General features: G+C 42.6%; 1 protein-coding gene across 7 annotated transcripts in view; it reads left to right on the top strand.

The window, feature by feature from the left end:
• The window catches only part of RPTOR (regulatory associated protein of MTOR complex 1), a 118,565-nt gene that overhangs the window by 13,952 nt on the left and 83,198 nt on the right, over positions 1 to 21,415 (top strand). For all 7 annotated transcript variants that reach the window (XM_085239785.1, XM_085239784.1, XM_085239787.1 and 4 more), the window contains 2 exons: positions 13,128 to 13,286; positions 16,575 to 16,721. In XM_085239785.1, coding sequence (XP_085095911.1) covers positions 13,128 to 13,286; positions 16,575 to 16,721 — 306 coding nt within the window. The remainder of the gene's footprint in view (positions 1 to 13,127; positions 13,287 to 16,574; positions 16,722 to 21,415) is intronic.

Genomic DNA, 21,415 nt, shown 5'->3' on the forward strand with positions numbered 1-21,415 from the left:
AGATGTTGAGTGAGAAGTCCTCTAACATCGCTACCAGTGCAGCCCTTGTCTGCTTGTGACTGCAAGATGTTGTTTGAATAAATGCCTGCACTTGTTACATACAAATAGTTTAGGTGGAAAAGCCTCAGAAGGGACAAGGATGAAAAGTCTTTGTTTCTGGGAGCTCCCGGGCTGCACAGCTGATGCATATTTCCCTTCAGGTCTTATCGAGCCCTTTTCTAAATAATTTATCAGCTTGCCATGGCTTGAAGTATTTCTGCTGATTAAATTTAAGGCTTTGCTTTATTGTTGTGTAGCTACATAAATTTGTGTGCTGCAGGAGTGAAAAAACACTTCAGACATTCTTTTATCTGCAAAATACTGCAGTTAAACAATGTTCAGTCACCTCACTGCTATTCTCAAATGAAAATTTGAACGGGGGAAGGACGCAGCAGATGACAAAGGTGCAGACACACGGCGAAGAATTCATCTTTACAGAATTTTTCTGAACAGGTTAGAGCTTTTGCAGTTCAGCACGGTGATAATTCAGGTTCCAGTAAATGAGTGGAAAGAAAAATAGAGACAGCCTTTTGTATTACCACATGCCAGGGGTTTTGACTTCTGCTGGGCGCTGAAGGGGTTAAACATGAGGGTAATCTGGAAAGCAGGCTCAATTACAGGGGATAAATGGGGTTGCTTAAGCAGCTGAGAATGAAAGGAGAAAAAGGCAGTGAAAGTGAAGAGCTGGGACCCCATAGTGCAGGTCTGGGAAATCGTCCTTGTGATGGCTGTGCTTGAGGGAATCTGCAGCTTGCTGGGTTAGGGGAGGCTGGAGGAGCTGGGCAGAACCAGGGCACCGGTTGTGGGACCAGCGTTACAGATTTGGGCCTGCAGCATCAGGAGAGCACAGTGATAAAGGAGAGCCCTTAGCTGGGATAATGCTTTGTGTCACTTTAATTGCCTGCAATAAAGTACTGGTGGAGTTTCTTTTGGAGATTCATGTGCTCAGTGTTTAGATAAGAAATCAATCACACTGGAATGGTACTTCTCTGCTTCTGGTTTCCTTCTGTTACCCTTTGCAGAATGCTGCCTGTGTCAGGTGCAGCATAGCAGTGAATGACTCACAGGAACAGTTTGCTAGTACTGGCAGTGAGAAATGAGCGTTTTCCACATTGTTTGTTTACAGCTTTAATTTTGGCAACCTTGCAAGTTACACCATTCAAAAGGAAGGAACTTTCCTTAGTTAAAAGTCAACAGTGCTTTGTTTGCAAATAGAAAATACAAACTGGATTGAGAGTGCTGCTGCAGTGAGATGCTTTGTGGAGGTGAGCAGCTGGCGTGGATCTTCATGAGCAGAAGCAACTGTTGCATAAGTCCCAGCTCACATCCATTTATCAGCACTTGCAGAACTCGAGTTCTCTGCTGTGGCACTGTACAGAGGACAGAGAGGAGGAGGGTGCACTGCTGCTGCCCTGCACAGCACCTGAGCAGTGGTTGGAGTGTGCTTTTCTGTGTTCTCTGGGCTGCAGCTCTCAGAGCTGGGATGCAGTACTTCTGTAGGAAAGCACCAATTGCCCCTTGTCAAATATGAGGTTGACCTGTGATTTCTGGCTTCATTCTTAGATGCCAGACATTGTTTTTTGTTGTTTTTTTCCCCTCCTTGTAATGGATATCTCATTTCTTGGCTTCTGGCCTTCCACAGAAGTGAGTTTCCTTGGTTTCCATTCCTGCGTATTCACCTTCATATGAGAATGGGGCTGTGTAGCCCAAGGCAGAATTGTAGGTTGAATGATGCACAGTTTGCATAATTCGGGATCTGGTATAAAGTAGTCTGGAGAATATGCTCATTAAATTTGCATGAAATTACAGCTTTTTTTTTTTTTTTTTTGTCAGGTATGGCTTCTGACCGCTTTCTTTATTTCAAAACTGTCTGGAAAATTTTACCTTTCTCTCATCACGGCCTATAATTTGACACTCTTGTGATTTCTGCTAGTCCAAATGAATTCCAATTGCCCTCCTGTACCAGATGCTTTTTGCATCTGATAGAAACTTTCCCAGTTCTACCATTGGCAGGTTAAAAAGAAAGTTTCCTGAAAGAAAGCTATGTCAGAGATGCTTACCTTCCTCCATTACTTGTGAAGTGCATTAACACTGAAGGCACAGGGCTTGCCTCATTTAAAACCAGCATTTTACATTTTTGTGAAACCTTTCTTTTCCTGAGGGTCTTTGCTCAGCTGGTGGTGAGCCGAGGAGCGGATGGTTGTGACTCCCATAGGTGTGCTTTGCTAAGGCTTAATTTCCTTTTAATGGCACTACAGCAGCTTAGAGGAGCTGTGGAGAAAGGCTCTGTGGAGCCAGGCTTTGGTGCTGGGCCCTGCGAGATCTGGGGCATGGAGCCCTCTGAGCTGCCCTGAGATCCAGCTGACTGGTTCTGCTGGGACCTTGCTTTTGTGTGGGAACCTCTATTTCAAGCTGAAGGTCAAGTGTGCTGTGGAATTTGGGATTTTTACTTCCTCTGATAAGTCACTTAATGGAGCGTGACAGCTTTGTACCTCTCAGAGATGTAACACAGTGAGATCTGTTGTTTGTTGTCTGTGCAGCATCTGTTCCCCACTCACCTTCCTGTCCTTTCAGGCCAGCAGCTCTGGGACTTCTCTACTTCCCCTGGTGACAAGCAGCACCAGCAAAGCCAAAGAGCTTGAAACACTGCATCCCAAATAATTTTTTATTCTTCCAACCACCTGCCCAAATAAAACAAAGGAACAGTCTGTCAATTACAGTATTGATTTTTCTGACTCGGGTGCTACATTCGTGTCTCTATTTTTCTTCTTTCCATTTCCTCTTTTTTGCAAAGATGCTCGTCTTCACTAATGCTGTATTTTAATTGTCTAAAGCTATTCTTGTTAGTATTTCCCAATAGCTCCACCTGAATGGAACTCACTGGAGTGAAGAAGAAAAGAAAATCCCTCGTAGGGGAAGGACTAAGAGAGATCAGGAAGGCAAGATTAGAAATGCTTCTAGGAATCATTTTGGGGGGGTGGGAGCAGGGTGGCTGAAAAGCAGGTGTTGATATTTGAGAGTTCCTGCATCCGTAGCATCCCTAGTCACTGGGGCAGTGTAAGTGACTGCTATGGGCACTGTCACACAGCAAATTTCCTTCTGTTCCTTATGCAGTTCTCTTATCAAGGTTGTGCTGCTTGTATTGGAGTCACTTAGTGGGCAGACAGCTACATATCTAAACTGCTTAGTCTGGCAGATCTAGGAATGTTTTAGTGCATCCATCCCGTTCAATTTATGTTGTTGTACCCTTTCCTCACTCAGTTCAAAGAGGTGATGTGATAGAGGAGGAGCTTCTGCAGCAATCTTGTGTTGGAGAGGTAGAAGATTGGCCTAAGGGAACTGAGAAAGTCATTACTCATCACCAGTAGGCAAACCTTTCCCTTTTTAGTGTAGCAATAATAGAAATGTTAGTTAAGCTGTGGCTATATATCTTTTTTTTTTTCCGTGTTGTTTGTGTTGGTTTGAGACTCTTGGCAATATTTATGTCCAGTTGTGCTCAATTATGCAGGTTTTCAAATAAATTTTTTCTCCTTTTTTTTTCCCCCCTCAATCTAATATCACATGGTGTGTGTTGCATCTTGCATCCACCAATGATTGATAGTCTCAGAGGAAATATCTCATACAATGCAGAGAAATTACTTTTTTTGGTGGCACATCTTCAAGGGAACAGTGACTCTTTCCTGATCAAACAAAGCTTCTTCCTTCTCCCTTCTATTCAGCTTCCCAACAGGTTTGTCTTAATTTCAAAGGAAGTGTAGCCAAGAGAGAAGATGATCATCTTAAGCCTCAACCTTCTTGTGTGTGTTTTCTGTTGTTGATGCTGTTGTTTCCCTCATTAGATATCTTGGGGCTTTGATAAGGTTTCTGAGGTTTCATTCCTTGCATTGCTTCCTTCTGCCTAATTAATTGCTAAGTTGCCTGCTGCACATCAAAGGTTGAGCATTTCCTAAAGAGTAACTAGTTAAGCATGAAAACTAATTGGACACATGACCTAATTATTGGTCTCTCTGTGAGTCATCCTTTTCCTTTATTTCTGTCGGATTTTTCTTTTAAAACAACAACAAATACTAATTGCTTCTGTGGAAGAAATATTACAGAGTTGCAAAAGGGAAAGTGGAAAAAAATGTGTTCTTGGTCTCCTTACCCTGGAGATGTAGAAATGTGTTTTTAGAGGAAAGAAAGGGAAAAACCCAGCAACGTTGTGACCTTGTTTAACAAAATTCAGTTTTCCTATGAGGACTACGTTTGCTGTTCTTGTTTTCCCAACAGCCTCTTGCATTTGGCAGCTATTTCAGGCTCTGTAAAACTTTGCTGTATCAATCCTTTGCTATCTTGTTAAAGATGACTGTCTTCAACGCAAACTGGCTTTTTTTTTTTCTTCTGGAAAAAAAAAGTTCCTCTGAGAAGAGGGGTCGACAAGTGTGAGTGCCAAAAGCAATTATTCCTGTTCTTATTCTATCTGAGAAACTGTTGTGTTATCAGTGAGTTTGATGTTAGCCCTGTGCTGTTTTGTAAAGCATCAGAGAAGAACAAGTAGTTCAGCCAGAAAAAAAAAGAAATTGGGAGCTTAATCGATAGAGAATGGCACCTTCCTATGGCTTTTGAATGTGGAGAAAACTGGGGCACATCCTAGTAAGCAGAAATGCTGGAGAGGTCAGGCAGTTGAGCTAGGTGGTCTTCGAAGGCTCCTTCCAACTGAACTGTTGTTATGGGGGGGGAAAGAAAGAGGCCCAAGGTGGAAACAACAGATATTACAGGTATGGGCTGGCTGAAGGTGCTTGTTCTGAAGCCGCAAAGACAAAGCAGTTGCATGAAGCTGTTTTGGGATCCGAACTGTTAATGCATTGCAGATCAGCAGTGATCTGGCATTCTGGAGCTAAGTCAACAAACTTGCAAAATCAAGTTAAGTGGGAAAATCCTCTGGGTCTTGCTGAAAGCTGCCAGCACTGCAGGCAGCAGTGACCTTGGAGGGAGGAGTTGGGCAGTGGCTTCCCCTGTGCTCTAAGTCTTGAAAGGTAAGTTTGAACCGTAATGAAAAGCACTTTTAGCTTGCAAGCAAACAAACTTCTTGCATTTTATTATCAGAGTGATGCACTAATGTGACAGCTTAAGTTAGAAGAGCTGTCTGAAAGTAGCAGATTTTAGAGTCATTAAACTGCTCAGGCAGCTGTTGGATGCTGATCCCTGCCTCAGGTGTGCTCTGCGAGGGAGAGCTGCCTCTGACCTGCTTTTCCTTTACTGCACCACCCAGCACCTGAGCTCCTCTTAGTTTTGAGATCCTTTATTTGAACACAAACGCTCAGTGATTGCTTTTTCTTGTTCTACTTTCCACGGTCTTCTGACAGTAAGATCCATCCTGATGCTGTATGCCTCCTCTCTGTTTTGTTTTGTATTTCCTCACCAAAATCAGACCAGAATTGGCAGAGAAGCAAGATTTTTGTGTTCTAGAGTGCTTCCATACGACCATTGTGCTCTTAATGTCTGTCTGTCGCAAGATGCAAAGAAAGACCTGATATTAGAAAGGCTTCTTGACAGAGATAAGCAGCTCTGCCTGCTCAAATCTGATTAACGTTTTTCTGTAATTACCACCCAGCCTCCGTGTGACCTATTTAAAAATACCTTGTCTTTGTGTTTGGTGGGGAGGAGCAACCTGCAGGGCCATGGCACTGCTCAGTGCTCCTTCCCATGCGGTGCCACTGGACAAGGATTCATCTCTGCAAACTTGGGCACGTGAATGGCGCTTTACTGGGCAGCTTAAGCTGTGTTCTGCACAGACAGCAGAGCTCTGTGCAGACTGGCGTTAAGAGAAAGCACTTTGCATTTGTCTTTCTGCTCACATCTCTAAGGCAGAACGAGAGAAGCCTGAAATACTATAATTTCACTCTTACTAATTTAAAAGTGTAGAGCTCTGCACGTTTGCTTTTTTTTTTTCCCCTCTCCTGATCCATTAAGATGTTCCTTAATCTGAATGCCACTTTGTGAAACAATTTTGTTGTTTTTTTTTTAATCAGAGGAAGACCTGAAATATCAAATAATTATTTAGCATTGATATCAACTCCTATCCCAGTATCACTCTAAGTTAAGTAGTATGTCCTGCTGAGGACATGCACGTGGGCCAGATGTAGAACCAGCAGTCTGAGGCTTCACTTCCACATCAGGCTGTGGTCCTGCAGCTGGGTCCCACCAGGCTCTCCGTCTGTATTTAACAAGAAGACACAGAGGCTGAAACTTTAAAGAGCTCTTAAAATAGATGTTATAAAGAAGGAATAGTACTAAAATGACACTGTTGCTGTGGAGCTGTGTTGACTAAGTCGGTTTTAAAGATGTGTCCTGGTCTGTACTTAAAATCCTGTTAGCGTATTTTGTGATGTGACCTGTCAGAGCCATCAAACTACCGTCAGAATGAGGGAAGGGATCTGGTATTGAGAAGCAGTGAGGTTCTTTTACCCATTCCTGTTGTTTATAAATGCACAATTATGTACATAGCCATCTTGGAATGTTTATTTTGAATAGGTAGGGAGGTCTCCTTACAATGCAGTATGGGCTGCTGGGTGAAATTTGGGTATGTCCTGGGACAGCCCTGCAGCACACAGCATCTTGTGGTTGCTGAGGAACACACCTGTCTCCCAAATCTGCTGCAGCAGATGTTCGAGGTTAGCACTCCTGGTTTTTGTCTTCCCTGTCAACGTTGGTTCTTCTTAACAGACGGCTCAAAGGTATTTTTTGGGAAGTATTGTTGAACACTGAATCCACACAGTGAGGATTAGGTACTTTAGAATTCATTTCACATTGGACTTAAAAGCAAGGTCAAAGACTCTGCAGAGGAAAGGTAAAGTCACTGCGCTGCTGACTACAGTCAGGTGAATAAATGTTCCACCCTCCCAGCTTAGCTCTAGTAATGCATTTTGTCCTGGACATCCAGCAAATTAAGCTGTTAAGTCTTGGCTGCTTGTGAATATATTATCATGTAGGAGATGAGATGTGTTTTTGAAGCCGGATGCCTACAGAGGACTTGCCTACGCCTCCCAGGAGCCTTTCTTGTGCTTGGTTTAGATCTTAAACCGAAGCATCCATAAGTAGAAGTATTTCTTCATTGTAGTTAATATTTTTTCAAGCTATCTATATCTGGTAATCAGACATTTTTGATGTCCTGGACAGTTTACCAAACAGTTTGAAGCACGCTTGTTGTAGCTGCAGCCTTCTGGGCTCGGGGCAGGCTGGGGGCAGCCCTATGGGATTTGTGCCTTGCTCAGGTTTGGCTGCTGAAATCCAGAAAGAGCAGCAAAGTCGGGGCAGTGCTCCCCTTGGTTCTGCTTCTCGTGAAGGAGTTATTTTCCGTGTAAATTGTTTATTTTGTTGGTGCAAAAATAAGAGTATTTTTGTACGCTTCACAGTTTGTCTACTTTTTGATGTGTTTTCAAAGCCCATGTAATTTCAGGATCCTAAATCTTTCTTTGATATAAGGAAAAATGTGTTTTAGTAAGTATTAAAATTAAATGGCTGTAAATCACAGGACTGGGATATTAATCACAGTTTTGAAGTAACCAAAGAGCAAAGTACTTTCTCTAGGAATGAAGGATGTCGCTTCTACTAAAGCAGCTCCAACATCAGAGGACCTGGAAGGAGGCCAAGATGCTGTCGGGGAGAAGAACGAGCGTCGAAATTAAGAGATCACAGAGCCCATAGTAATGAAGTTAATTTTAAGGAAATTAATGAATGGAAAACAACGAGCGGCGCCAATTGTTAGGAGCACGGGCTGCTTGTTAGTGTGATTGGAGAGAATTTGGGAAAGAAGCCCCTTGGGGAAGGGGACTTGGTGAGTTCCTCGGGGGCGGTGGGGGATGCTCAGTGTGTTGGGATGCGGTGTTGGTGTTGCCAGTGTCTCAGACCCCTCACTCCCGGAGACAAGAAGTGCTTCTCACCCTCCTGTCTGCTCTTAAGCAAGTCTTTGTACAGGGACTTCTCCGCAGATGCTGTGCTGTGCCCAGCATTGAGCTGGGGCTGCCACCTGGCCGGCAGGTCTGCGCCGCAGGCACGCGGAGCACACGTGACGTGGATATACATAGCAGTTATTAGCTCTATTTCTGTCGGTGGCACAGAGAGTGGTTTTTCTTCAGGCTTATCTGCTGAAAAGGTATGCTGTCCTTATGAACACTTTTTCATGCAGATCTTTTAATAAGCCTTTAGAAAGGCTGACGGTAATGAAATGTTCCCAACACATCCTGTGAAAGCCCTGTGCTATTGCAGATCTGGGCTCACCTTGCCTTTTTGGGGGGGTTCTCTCGAGCCATTTTGTTGTCCTGCATTGTGGATGTGCTGGTTACCACACCGCAGTATTCATACCCTAAAGCTGATGTCTAAAGTGACGCTGAAAGCTTACAATTGCTTTTTCTTACACCATTATTCAGGATCAGACTTTAATATACTGGCCAATGAATTAAAAAGGACTGATTTCTTTTTTTCTTTTCTTTTCTTTTTTTTTGCATCTTTAGCTGTTTGATTCTACTGTTACAAGACAAGACCAGTATTTATCAAGAGCATTTCTTTACCATTTGTTATATTAACAGTTTTTCAGGCATATATGCAGTAATTATACTGCATATGTGTATATGGTATAATCAGCCTTCACAAACTCTCTTTGCATCTTAAGGCTTACAGAACTGCTAGCACTTGGCATGGCACGAAGGGTTTGGTTTTTCAGTTTCTTGTGTATCATTGTATTCAACACTGATAATTGTGCCTAAACACAGCAAGTGTGCATGCATTGCTGCTCCTTCCTGGTTCTCTAATAGAAATATAGAAGAAAAACGTTGGGCACAGGTGAAGATGCTTTGAATTCATTAGCTGGGACGGTGCACATATATTAAGATATTCATGATAAATAGGCCTTAAATAGTTTAAAAAAAAAAAGATACCCCTTGTCTCTGGACTTTGCTTTTGTAATGGAGATGTGGGTTGGCAGAGCTTTTATGCAAGCACACAAATCAGCCCAGAAGCACATGCGTGGAGATGTAGTTGTGCTGTGGGTTTGAGTAATCTTGATGTTTTCACCTTAATTCATTGCCATGTAAACAGGCACGTTCTTGCTGCTGACACTTTTCATTTTCTAAACGGCCATGTTATTCAAAATGTCTTTTTAATTATACTGAACCAAACACAAAAACTGTAACACCAAGCTTTGAAGGAGTTATGTTTTGGGGAAGACCAGTGCCAATGTTTTTTCATTGTTTTAAATGTGCTAAAAAATTAATGTTTTTAAAAAACATCAATTGTGCTGCCTTGCTGTGTGGCATAACAGCCATGGAATGATCTGGCTATCAGCTGCCTGACACCAACCTGCTTTATGGCTAAGCCAGAGTTTGTTCCAGCCGCTCGGAGGACGTGTTGCATCAAACTGACAGCTGCCCTATAAAGCGTGCAATCTGGATTAATTCAATTCTACTTTTATCACTTTACAGAAAAGCAAATCCGCTGTTTGTGGTGTTTGTCATTAGCAGGCCTTCAGCCATCTCAGGTGCTTTTTCAGTCCCTGGGTTGGAGCTGCTGATCTGTGCTCTGCCCAAAGCTGCTGCTGGGTCCGACCTGCAGGGCCGTTCCTCTGTGTGCGTGCTGGGGCTCAGCTCGTGGGGGCAGGAGGTTGGAACTGGGCACAGCAGTGCTGCAGCAGTTCCTTGTCACTTCAGGACCCGCTGCTTTGTCCCCTCTTCTGTTTGGATCCCTCATTACAAGATGGACTTTGAGATGCTGGAGCGTGTCCAGAGAAGGTCTGGAGCACGAGTCTTATGGTGAGCTTTCCTCCCTCCAGCCGCTGGCCCCATTGCTTTTGTTCCTTGGTAACTTATTTCCTTGGAAAGCCTTTCATAGATCCGTTTCTCAAAGTTGGGCATTGTTCCAAAAACATTCTCTTGCAATAATTAGATTGCTTTGATTCCTTTTAATTAAATCATGCTAAGTAGGCTGTCTGCGCGTGCGGCGAAGTCTCAGGTTCAATGCATCTTCTGCATTTGGAAACTGGGGTTCAGGGTGGATCCAAGACACAGTGCAGCAGCAGCACAGCATCCCACTGCATCCCCTTCTGCAGAGGTTCACCTTCAGCAGTACAGCTGTTCTGAGAAATGAAGTGGGAAAGATTATTACAAATCAGCATAAGGAGGAATCAGGCCTTGTTGGGACAAAACGTTTGTTGCAACGTGGGAAGCGCAGCGCTTGCTGAGGTTTGGGGGCAGCTGCCATACAAAGCCTTTAACACAGGTCATCTGATTTGTTTTCATCCCATTCAAAATAAAAGGAAAACCTGTCATGAGGTAGTGGTTCTGAGGCAGAGCCATTCATTTAGGCACAAAATCCATAAAACCGTGGGAATGACTTCGTGCAGCCAATAACTGCTGACGTTTCCCAGTGGGATAGAAGTAGGTGAATTGGTTTTCCCTCTCCAGTCAGACTCGTTCCGGGGGCTTCCTGTTCTCCCCTGCTGATCAGGGAATGCAGCATTGTTTTATTTATCCCCTGAAAGCGATGGGGCAGCAGTGAGGGGGGAGGGGGGTGATGAGACAACTCACTTTCATCACTCACATTTGTAACGTTGTAGTTAAAACAAGTGCACGGAGCTGGCTTGGGGATGGGATGTGCTGCCCTGCTCCTTGGCTCCGGCTGGGAGAGCTGCAGGAACCTCTCTTAGTCCGGGAGATCCAAAAGGAAATTATTTTCCTTTACTGTAGGGAGTTCTGTGTGTTTTAATGATCTAGAGTCAGCTATTATTTATTCATTGATATTGATGGCTTTATAAGACATTCTCAAATTTTTACTCTCCCAAACTCATTAATTAATGATAGTGACATCTTTCAATTAGAAGTGCTGAGCAGTAACATGTTGTCCTTGCTTAGCAGTGTTATATGAATGTGCATCGTGCTAAAGACAGTCTCTCATTTCCCATAGGAAAGTGTCCTGCTGTCCTTAATCTGCAAGCATTTATAAAGCCTCTGCTGAACAAAAGATTAAAAGCATTGCAGGAAAAAACAGGATTTTTTTTGTCTTTTTCATGCGAACTGTAGTTTCTCCTTCAAGTTTGCTATTTAGCCTGTTTTGTCATAATATCTATAGCTGTCTGTATCTATCTCTGTGTTGTAGGGAAAAAGCACTTCTGCCTTTTGTGCTACAGATGACTGTGGTTGCAAATGGGAGCTCTCCAGGGCTGATGGATGCTTCTTTGGTCTCTGTTCTCCCACCTTCCCCTTTAGACTTTGAAAGCTTTCCTTCTTGAAGGAGGGAGCAGGACTCCTGGCAGTAGAGCTCAGCCTGTCTAGGAATGGGCATAACTGCATTATTTTTAACACAGCACTAAGTAGGCAAAGTGTGTGATGGCACAGCAGAACATTTGTTGGTTTGTATTCAACCTTAGGTTGATTTCAGCAGTTATTGGGAACAGCACTGTCCCAGAGGGCATCAAATGAAACAGTCAGCTGCTCCTCCACCCCACAGCTGGCATCCCCAGCCCATCAGGTCGACAAATTTTGACTTGTAATTACAGCACTTACTCTCCTGGTATTTATTCCATACCATTGAAAAAGGTCTTGAAAAGTCTTAAAAAAATAAAAAGAGGGATCGTCTGGTCTGCTTCCTTACTCGGATATCCATTTGTTGTGTCGTGCACCTGAATGATGTGTAATAAACTGATGCTGGGGAGTCCTGAGCTGACAGGTAGGCAATTGTCTGCTTATTTACAGGCTCCCTCCTCTCCATTTCATTCTCCTCCGCCCTGTGTTTCTCAGTGTGTAAATTATGTGTTTACAGTTGGGGTCTTTAGATCTACGGCCTTTAGTTTTAGGGTATGAATTCACCTCCATTAATTGCAAGCTGTATTTAATATTTATGCTAACAGGGCGTGAGGAGTGTTCCAATGAGCTTGTTCTCCTTCAAAAAGGGGAGCTGAAAAATTACCAACCACTCTGGTTATAGTGCCTGGTGAAGGTGCCAGCAGGCAGAACGTGATTTAAGGTGCACGTTTTTGCACATCAGCACCTTGATAACAACGCTGAAAGAGGAGAGAAAGATGTGATGGGGCGACTGTGCTAAGATTAATGCAGCCTCTTACCTTTCCGTAGTGTGGAAGTCCCCAGGAAGGATGAGTGTGTCAGATCACTGGCTCGCTCTTAATATTTTTTTTCTATTTGCTTGCTTTGCTTCATGGCTGTAATCATGCAAATGATACCATTCATTCTATCCATCCTGCCTACTGGCTTGAGGTACTGCATATTAATTGAGCAGCGTGGTATCTATTTTTCAAGCTGCATAGCTAAGCAAAACATTTTTATATTAAATAACACGTTTCGTGTCTTTTACTATGATATTTTAAGACTTTCTTATCCTTGCATGCTATAGAAGGAAGGTTAAAAGCATTAACTTCTGAGACCTTGACTTATAAGCAGGCTTTCAACAGCAGATTTTGTAGATGTGTGTGTACAGTTGTCCCACTCTTAGACTTGGTGGTTCTTTATTTCAATACATCAGTACTTTTTAAGGCATTGTGATTCTGGAATCTCAGTCTCTCTGGAAGTCTGAAGAAGAGAGAGATACAGGACATTTGGAAGACTTGCTGTTATTATTTGGCCTTGCTTCAAGAAAATGCACTTTGGAGTACAACAAACTAGCTTACTACATAGACATCTTGAACTCAGTTGAGCAAAAATGTTTTGAAGTATTGGGTTCTTTTAACATTTTTTTCCCCCAAACGTAGAAATGTGCTATGAATCACAAGCTTGTTGAGTTAGGTGGCTAGGATTGATAACACAGAGTCCATCCCCAAGGCTGTGATAGTGAGCCCAGGTGCTTCCAAAAGCAAGCTGAGGGCTTTTGATAGTTTTGACCTTTTCTTACCCCTGTGGGAATATCAGGTTCGTGTGTGGGTTGTTCTGCACGTGTTCCCATACACCAAGTGGAGGGGTACTTTGTTTGCAAATAAGTCCAGTAAACGTTTTGTCATCTTTTTCCAGTGTGCCTAAGTATAGCAATGCTTCTGTCTTAAATAGTTGCCTGCCTCTTAAGTAGATTTTTTTTTCACATTTATGACCAATGACCCTGTATGTCCACAGGCCAGGTACAAGCAGAGCCTGGATCCGACGGTGGACGAGGTGAAGAAGCTGTGCACATCCCTGCGGCGCAATGCCAAGGAGGAGCGGGTGCTGTTCCACTACAATGGGCACGGTGTGCCCAGGCCGACGGTGAACGGGGAGATCTGGGTCTTCAACAAGGTGAGAAGCAGTGCTGAGACAGCTGAATCTCCTTCATGGCTGTGTAAACGCTCACGGTGTTCTGTCACAGTGATGTTTTCAGGGTGTAACTTGCCTACAGGTGTTTGGTTCTGTGCCGACAGCTGTATGCCTTCTCCGTGTTCTTGAAGTTGAGTTCTTAGCATGGAGTTAGCTTCGCATCCAGGTTGGATATTAGGAGCAGTTTATTCCCAGAAGGAGTGGCCAGGCACTGTGGCACAGCTGCCCAGAGGGGTGGGGGTGTCACTGTCCCTGGGGGTGTGAGGGATCCCGAGGGATGTGGTCATTGGGCACGGTGGGATGGGTTGGGGTTGGACTTGGGGAACTTAGAGATCTTTTCCAACCTCAGTGATTCTCTGAAATCTCAACTAACTGAATAATCATTGTTCAAATTGCATGAGTTTGATGCGGGAGGACAACAAATCGTACAATTAGCTCTCCTTCCAGATCAGAGAGTACTGAGGAACCTCAGCTATATTTTATGTATCTCTTATTTTTTTGTAAAGACTTGCCATGCCTGTTTAGCCATGATTTGTACAGCTATGTAGATCCCATGCAACACCTTTCTGGTGGTACCAGGTGTGATATAGATGCGATAGTAAAGCTATTTAGTGTTCTATTAAAAGGTAACTGATTTTGAAGGGAGTCTTAGGAGTGTGTGAGGTACTGCTGGTAGCGGGGGAGTGCATCCAGCTGACACAGCTTGCAGGGATTCGCTCCTATTTTATTTCAGGAACATACTGAACTTCTTTTCTCATACTTCTCATGTATTATTTTTGTAATTGGATGAGCATTCAGTAATAGCTTGAAAGAGCAAGGAGAGAAAGGCAGGGGAGAAAAGTGCAAAAGGGCATCACTTTATTCGGGTGCATCTCTACTGGAAGCTCCATTAGTATTCTGACCACCATCCTAAATGATTATTTTGAAGCCGAATTTGGTGTTTAAGAACAAATAGGAGTGACCTTCTTCTTACTTAACAGCCAGTGGGTAATAAATAAGCCAGTAAGAATGCTGAGCAGAATGTGTTACACATGGAAGAAGAGGAAATTACTGCTCAATGAAGTTGTGTGCTGTGCCAAACGCTTTATTAAGAGCTTACTGGGTCTTTGCCAGTTTGCCTGCAGTTTCAGCTGGGGAATGTGATGTGGGCTCCTCTGGTTATGAAGAGCTGAGGTCTTTTATGTATCTTTGTGGACTGTTGGAAAAGAACCTTAATTATCATAAATGTTGACAAGTAACAGTGCAACTTGATAGCATTGGTAACATTGCAGCATGTTACCAAATATTGACTTTTTTTCTTTGGTAGAGAAGGAATTGGAAATAGAACCTTTAATTGAAACAAAGCATCAAGATGCAGTCATGCTTTTCGTGCATTTATTGTGAGCATTGCTGAAGTAATAAGGATCCATGTTCTGTGTGGTTTTGCTCACTGCTGCTGTCTGACAAAATCACAGTGTGGTTTTAAGAAGAAAAAAAAAAAGAAACAATGAGAGACTGCAGAGTTCAAACAAGTTTATCACAGAGTTCTGGGGAACCCCTCTGAAAAGCAGAAGAATGCTCTTTGAAATGTTTTTGAGTTTTTTAAAGAAATTGATTATGAAATTAATGCAAACTCACTTTCTTGTTCAGTTGTGCTGTTCCTTTCCACAGTCGCAGGTGGGTGTTGGGAGATGTTGGTTAACCCACGGAAACTTTTTTGTTATGAAACTCAAGTCTGAGAACAAACCACAGAGTTCTGTCATGCCCACAGCCCCAGCAGCAGATCACCCTGAGCAGCCACACTAGGAAGCCATTATTTAACACTCTTTTCTCCTTCAACTTCTCTCGTTGGCATACTATTAGCAGGCTTGATAAGCTGTGTGTGACCCCTACAGTAATCATGGAACGTAAATTTGTGCTGGTTTGCAGTAGCACAATATTTGTCAGAGCTGCTGTCCTGAGCTGCAGCAGCATGCTTTATAAATTTAAAGTTAAAACAACGTGTGTCCCTAAAATCTCATCAATAATACGTGTCAGAGCAGGTTTTCTTTATGCAACTTACTGTGACATCCTTGGGGTGTCCTTATGAAAGGTTTGTGCCAAGAGTAAGTTGTTCATGTATCATTCCATCCTGTAACAATTTGCCAAGCTCCTAACTCCCTGAAAATTTTGTAACAAAACAAATTTTCCCATTAATTTTAATAGAACAATCAAAACTTTTTATGTATAGGCAAAACTGACTTAGTATTACCTACCTTATCCAACATATGGTCTCGAATCACTTCTGTCTTTATATACGCCAATGTGTCCTTGAAAATTTGATTTTTGTCAAAGTTTTATTACAGCTATTTTAAGTCTCTTGAATTTAAATGAGAGTTACGGTCCCATCCATCATGCTGCTGATGTTAATAGGAGCACTGCAGCTTTTACTGTTGGTTTCGGGCAGCGCTCAGCGCGGTACCAACATGAGCAGGTTGCCCTCTGGCTGCGGATGGTTGATCCTCTGGTTCTGCAGGCAGCCACACTACGTCCTGCAGTGACTCTTCGTGGGCTCAGGCAGCAGAAATCTCCTCTGTTTGTATTTTCAGTTCTGCTCCTGAGGTTGAGGTTCGACTCCTCATAGCTAGCTTAAAGCCTGAGCTTTCATCCTCTGTTTCTTTAAGGAGCTGTTGCCTTCAATTATTTTGTTAGAGGAAGAGGAGGAGGGAAATACTTCATGTTTATAGAAACAGAGCTGTTGGTACTTGACTTTGCTTTGTGGGCATTCTGATGCTGGATAATTCTGAAAGTTGCACAGAAGCTAATAAAATCCTGAAGCGTCTCATTAAATTAAGATGGGGTGGCTGCTGATGGGTTGCGTAGTCTTAATTATCAGTCCTGATTTATTGATGGGATTTTCAGTTTCAGATGATTGATGTTAAATTAAAGACATCTGGTTTACATCTTTGATCAGCATTGCAGAAATTTGAGCTAAAATGTGGACTGTTAAACGCTGGTTGGAAGTTGTAAGGAGTGCTTTGATGCACACTGACATCTCAGAATTTTAGTGTGAAGTTCAGTGTTTCAAACAATACCACAAGGAAATCTGATTTGTTTTCTGTACTGAAGTTGGATTTGTAGTTCTTATTAGTAGATGTTAATCAAGATCAATATCAACCAACATGTCCAGAGTTCAATCCAGATTTTATTTTGTGGTTTCAGAATTGGATTTTATCACGTGTATTTTATTACCATGGAAGTGCTGTTGCCTCTCTGCCTCTTTGTAACTTCAGTTTTTCTTCCTTCTTTCAGAACTATACTCAGTATATTCCTCTGTCCATATACGACCTGCAGACTTGGATGGGCAGTCCTTCCATTTTCGTCTATGATTGCTCCAATGCTGGCCTTATTGTCAAGTCGTTCAAACAATTTGCACTACAGAGGGAGCAAGAGCTGGAGGTGAGATCACGACCTGCTGCAACGCTTTTTGTTTCTGTTTGTGCAGTAGGGTTAAGTTTAAGCTTCTTTTGCCATAGACAGCTGAAAAAAAAATGTTTAAAACCACGTTGAAATCCAAATTAGTTTGCAAATGATTTTGCCACTCCGGTCTGTCTGGTTTGGTTTGCTATTCTATTCAAGTTTGAATAATTTTTAATACAAGTGCTAATTAAATGGTAATGTTAATAGAATCAATTTGTGCCCTAATGGTCTTTTCTGCTGAGATAAATGCAGAAGTGAACGAGACATATTTATTTTAGATTCAGAAGTGTAGTGTGTGGGTATGTATTTGGATGCAGTTCGTGTTGTTGAGCCGAATGCAAAATTGTGAAACCAAATTAAATAAACCTGGTGCACAGAGGGACCATCGCTGATGATTTTAGTTTCAAAGAATGCTTAAGCTGGATGTGTTTCTGATGGAAAGCTGCCTTTCATTGCAAATATAATTATTAATACATTTTTTGAAGTAAATTTGAAATGCAGAGTGAAAGGTAAGGAAGCAGGAGTCGTCCTGGGATACGGAGTTCTTTGCTCCCAGATCCCCCTGCTTGCTTCAGCCTGCATAGAAAGCACATTTTTGAAGATTAACTTTTTGTACTTTTGTTGTTCAAAGAGATGAAATTAAAAAAAAAATCTTCAAGGAAGAATATTAGTTAATGGGCAACTGACTGCAGCAAGTATAACTGTCAGCGGGTGTTAATACTAGTCCTGGCTCTAATTCCTTTCATCCCAAATGCCAGTTTTTGAAGATGCTTTTGTGATGACTTTTTGGCAAGTAGAAATACACTAGTAACAGACACCAGCCTAATAGCTTCAGACATGTAGATCTTTCCAGCTTTCCTGCCCTTTTCAATCAGTGACTTTGCTGTACTTTGTAAAGATTCTTCCCAAAGTCTGTGGCTTGGGAAGAATATAAAACTGCAGACATGGATCAATGGTATTGGTAATAGATGCCTTTTTGGAAACCACAATCTTTTTAAGTCAAGGAAATTGTCTGGTGGTCATAATCTGCTCTCCTTTTTCAAGTTTTTTTTTCTTTTATTTTTTTGTCAGCCTACAACTTTCATTGCAGTATCTTCTAAGTCTTTCTGTTTGTAAAATAAGCCCTTAAGATTTCTTCTTTTGTTTTCTCACTCTATTCCTAAGCACGTTAAAATGGACCCACCCTCACTCTCCCTCCCTTTCCCTGCTTTCTCTATGAGGCTCTTCTCCTTGGCTCTTGTGGGGCTCTGCAATGACCCTGCTGGTGTCCGAGTTCATGAAAAGCAAAGTGATGCTCAGAGGGGCTGCTGGGGTGATCAAGATAATTGTTAGCCCATCTTACCGAAAGGAGATTAGAGGAGCTTGCTGTTTTCTTAATCAGATAGAGTGAAGGCTGAGGGAAGATGTGGCTACGTGTATAAATTCCTTGAAGGATAAGCTTATGGGAGGAGAAGTATTCCTAGGATACTGTTGACACAAGAGCAATTAGGTATATAGCTGCCCGTGACTAAGTCTAGTCTACAAGTGGGTAGATTTTAGAAAATGCAAAGAATAAGGTTCTAGAACAACTTGCTGGCTGGGGTAATGGAAACCAACTATTTCTCCATACGTAATTTTATGTGTCTGAGAACATCCATGATGTGAGATGGATGCTGGAGGTTGCAGGAGGCCGTGCCTGCAGACATTGCTGGCGGAGGTTCTGATATCTCAGCTTTTTGCAAACTGGCACAATCAAACCTCTTACTGTTGGGAATGCTGTGTCGAGTTGTGCTATCTTTATGCCTTGGGTTTGCTGTGTGTATGAAGCCTTCACTAATTCCTGAATGTTTCCTGGCTTTCTCACAGTGCAGCCCTCTGCCAGAGTAAACTACTGCAGTAGTCGACTATCAGTTATAAAGTTATTATTCTGTAGCCACAGCTAATATGCAGTTTTTTAGATACTGATAGTAATGTGTTTCTTCTTAATGTGCCTTCCATTAGATATTTAGAAATTAGTTGGTGAAGTTAATTAAGGAGAGAAAATACTGTGAAGCATAGAGAGGGTGAGGAAGGGATTACATGCCATGAAACTGCAGTAGATGGAAAATCATTTGACACAAGCGACCAACTAAGAAATTGAATTTTCAGATTAAACACACATTGTAGCTCATGGTTTTCATTAAGTGCTGTGTGTCGTACTTCAAACAATCAGAATTCATATTTTTTCCCATTATTCTTCTAAGTTTTCTGTGGTATTAAGTATGGTCAAGCAATCTTTAAATGCATTTGAGAGATAGGCAGACAAGCCAAATATCAGTGACTTTCCAAGCAGATACGGAGGCTTCACTTTGTGCAAGATGAATGTTTTTATCTGCAGTGTTACAGCATTGATCAGTGAGGGCCAGGATGTGGTCTCCATTTACCACAGGCTCAGATCCAGCCACAGGGATCCCTGCTCACTGGCCAGGTGCCATCAGATCATGTATAGTTCTACCAGGACTATAAGAATTAGTTGCAACATATTTAGAGGTATGCTTGCAATTCCATTCTATTTCATTCTGTCTGTAGAATATAAAGGCTTTCTTAACTCCTCCTTAATGTAGAATCTAAATCTTATTCTGTCTTCAAGGAGTAGAGGCACAAAAAGGAATAACTTGTGAGTGATAGGAAGCAGTTAAACGCTCCTCTAAGATACCTGAGGAAGGATAACACTGTACCATGCAGTGCTGCACTGTGTTCTTTAGAGAGCTGCCTCCAAAATTGCCCTTGAATAGTAAATTAAAAAAAATGCCTTTTGTTAATAAATAAGATATTGCCGATCTGTGTGAGTGAAGGGCTGCACGGCTGGAAAGAAGTACATCGGTTTCAGTAAGATGATGATGGTGACTTCGTGTACCAGAGGCAGGAATCTGTCATGTCTTATCCTGGCAGACACATCACAATTGGAAATATTTTTTATCTTCAACAAGACTGCTTCTCTGAGGGAGGTGAGGAGCAAGGGCAGAAGATGTAGCTTGGAGCTGGTCCCTAAGGCACCAAAGCCAGCTGCAGACAGCACCCAGCCACTTAGCACCATGGCCTGGATGTGGTGCTGTAGAAACAAGTGTGATATATCAGATTAACAGTTCATTTTTGCAGTTGATCCTGCCTTTGGGGGGAGAAAGGGAGGAGGAAAGTGCAGGGGAAGGGTTGTTCTAATGTTTGTAACAGATTGCTGTTGTTTTCTTTTCCCAAAAAATATTTTTAAGAGCTGGAAACTGACCCCAGCTTTTGGAAACAGGAGTTCGTGCTGTTGCTTTCCTGCTTGATGTCCTGTTTGGCACTGCTGAGCACCGTGGCAGGGATTCTGGCTGCGAGGAGGTGCTGGGGCTGGCAGGACTGACCTCGTGCTGCTGTCAGGAAGCAGCAGGGGAATGGTTCCTACAGGGCTGGCAGTAACCTAGTTAGAAAACACCTTGCATATGCCTGCTTTCGAGCTTTATAACATATAATGGAAGTGAAGGCAATGGATGCTTTTAATCATCCCATTAGCTAGCTCTGATGATTCTGTGAGCGCATATAAATACAGTGTAATTCTAGAAAATTAAGCAGGCGTTTTAAGTGTGCTGTGCTAACAATGATAAAACAGTAGGCTGGATATTTCTGATTAATTTTCTGTGTAATTGTGACATGGTGTTTCCTCTGTCTCATAATTATTCCATATAGAATAGATCTGTAAGGCCACGTTTGAGATGTGCAGAAGGGAAGGCTGAAAAGTGTCATCTGGATGTGTGCTTCGCTGCAAGAGGTGCTGCCTTTTGGTTTTCAGACGTGTTGTTTGAGTTTCAGACAGTGCAGCTCACAGCTGTGTGCTGGTCTGTTTTGCTCCTACCTGGCTGGGAGCTCAGCGTTGCAGTGGCAGTGCTTCTCCCCTCCAGCAGCACGTGTAGTCCTGATCGGAGCTGAGGAACTCACAGGTTTTGTTTTTCCATCTTCAACATTAATTCTCAAAAAACGAGCTTAACAACAGTGTGGCAGAATGTTATCTGGCATTAGCATCATGTCTGGGGGGAGAGATTTTCTAATCCACCATCTGCTAGGAGAGAGGAACAATATCTTCTCAGGGGAAGAGGATTCTCATAGCAGGAATTCTGTCAAGCTAGCAAGTCTGGCCAACACTTGTGATGACAACGAGTTTCTGTGCTGGGTCAGTTTCTCCCAGGTTTCACTCACACGTGCCCGTCTTGTTTTTTCATCAGGTGTTTGCTTCTCACTGTGGCTGCATGTGGACATAAATGCTTTCAGTAACAGCAGTTTAAAAGAGGTGCATCGTTTCCCTTTTCTGTTAGTCCCAGGCAGCAATGCTTGCAAATGTGTTAGCTCGTCCTTCTGACAGTGCTCTTGCAAATAACAAACCCAGGTGCTCCTTGGCTGGGGCAGATAGTTTGTTTTCAGAACAAATTAATTTCCACCATCTTACAGGAATGATTTCAGCCTGTTTCTGTATAATTGAAAAGTTAACATTATCACTGTTATTTAGTCTGAAAGGCTGTGTGTTGTCAGTTGCCCTGAAGTAACAAGAAGTGAAATGAGAAGTGCTGTGTTGATAGTAAGGGTGTTTTTTACCGGGCTGATCCAGGAAAGTGTGCATCGCTCTGTTCTGAGAGCACGATTCTGCTGAAGAAGCTGTGAGATGGTTATGGGCTGCTGCAAGG

Source organism: Meleagris gallopavo, chromosome 20, assembly GCF_905368555.1.
Source record: "Meleagris gallopavo chromosome 20, MGAL_WU_HG_1.1, whole genome shotgun sequence".
Classification (NCBI taxonomy): domain Eukaryota; kingdom Metazoa; phylum Chordata; class Aves; order Galliformes; family Phasianidae; genus Meleagris; species Meleagris gallopavo.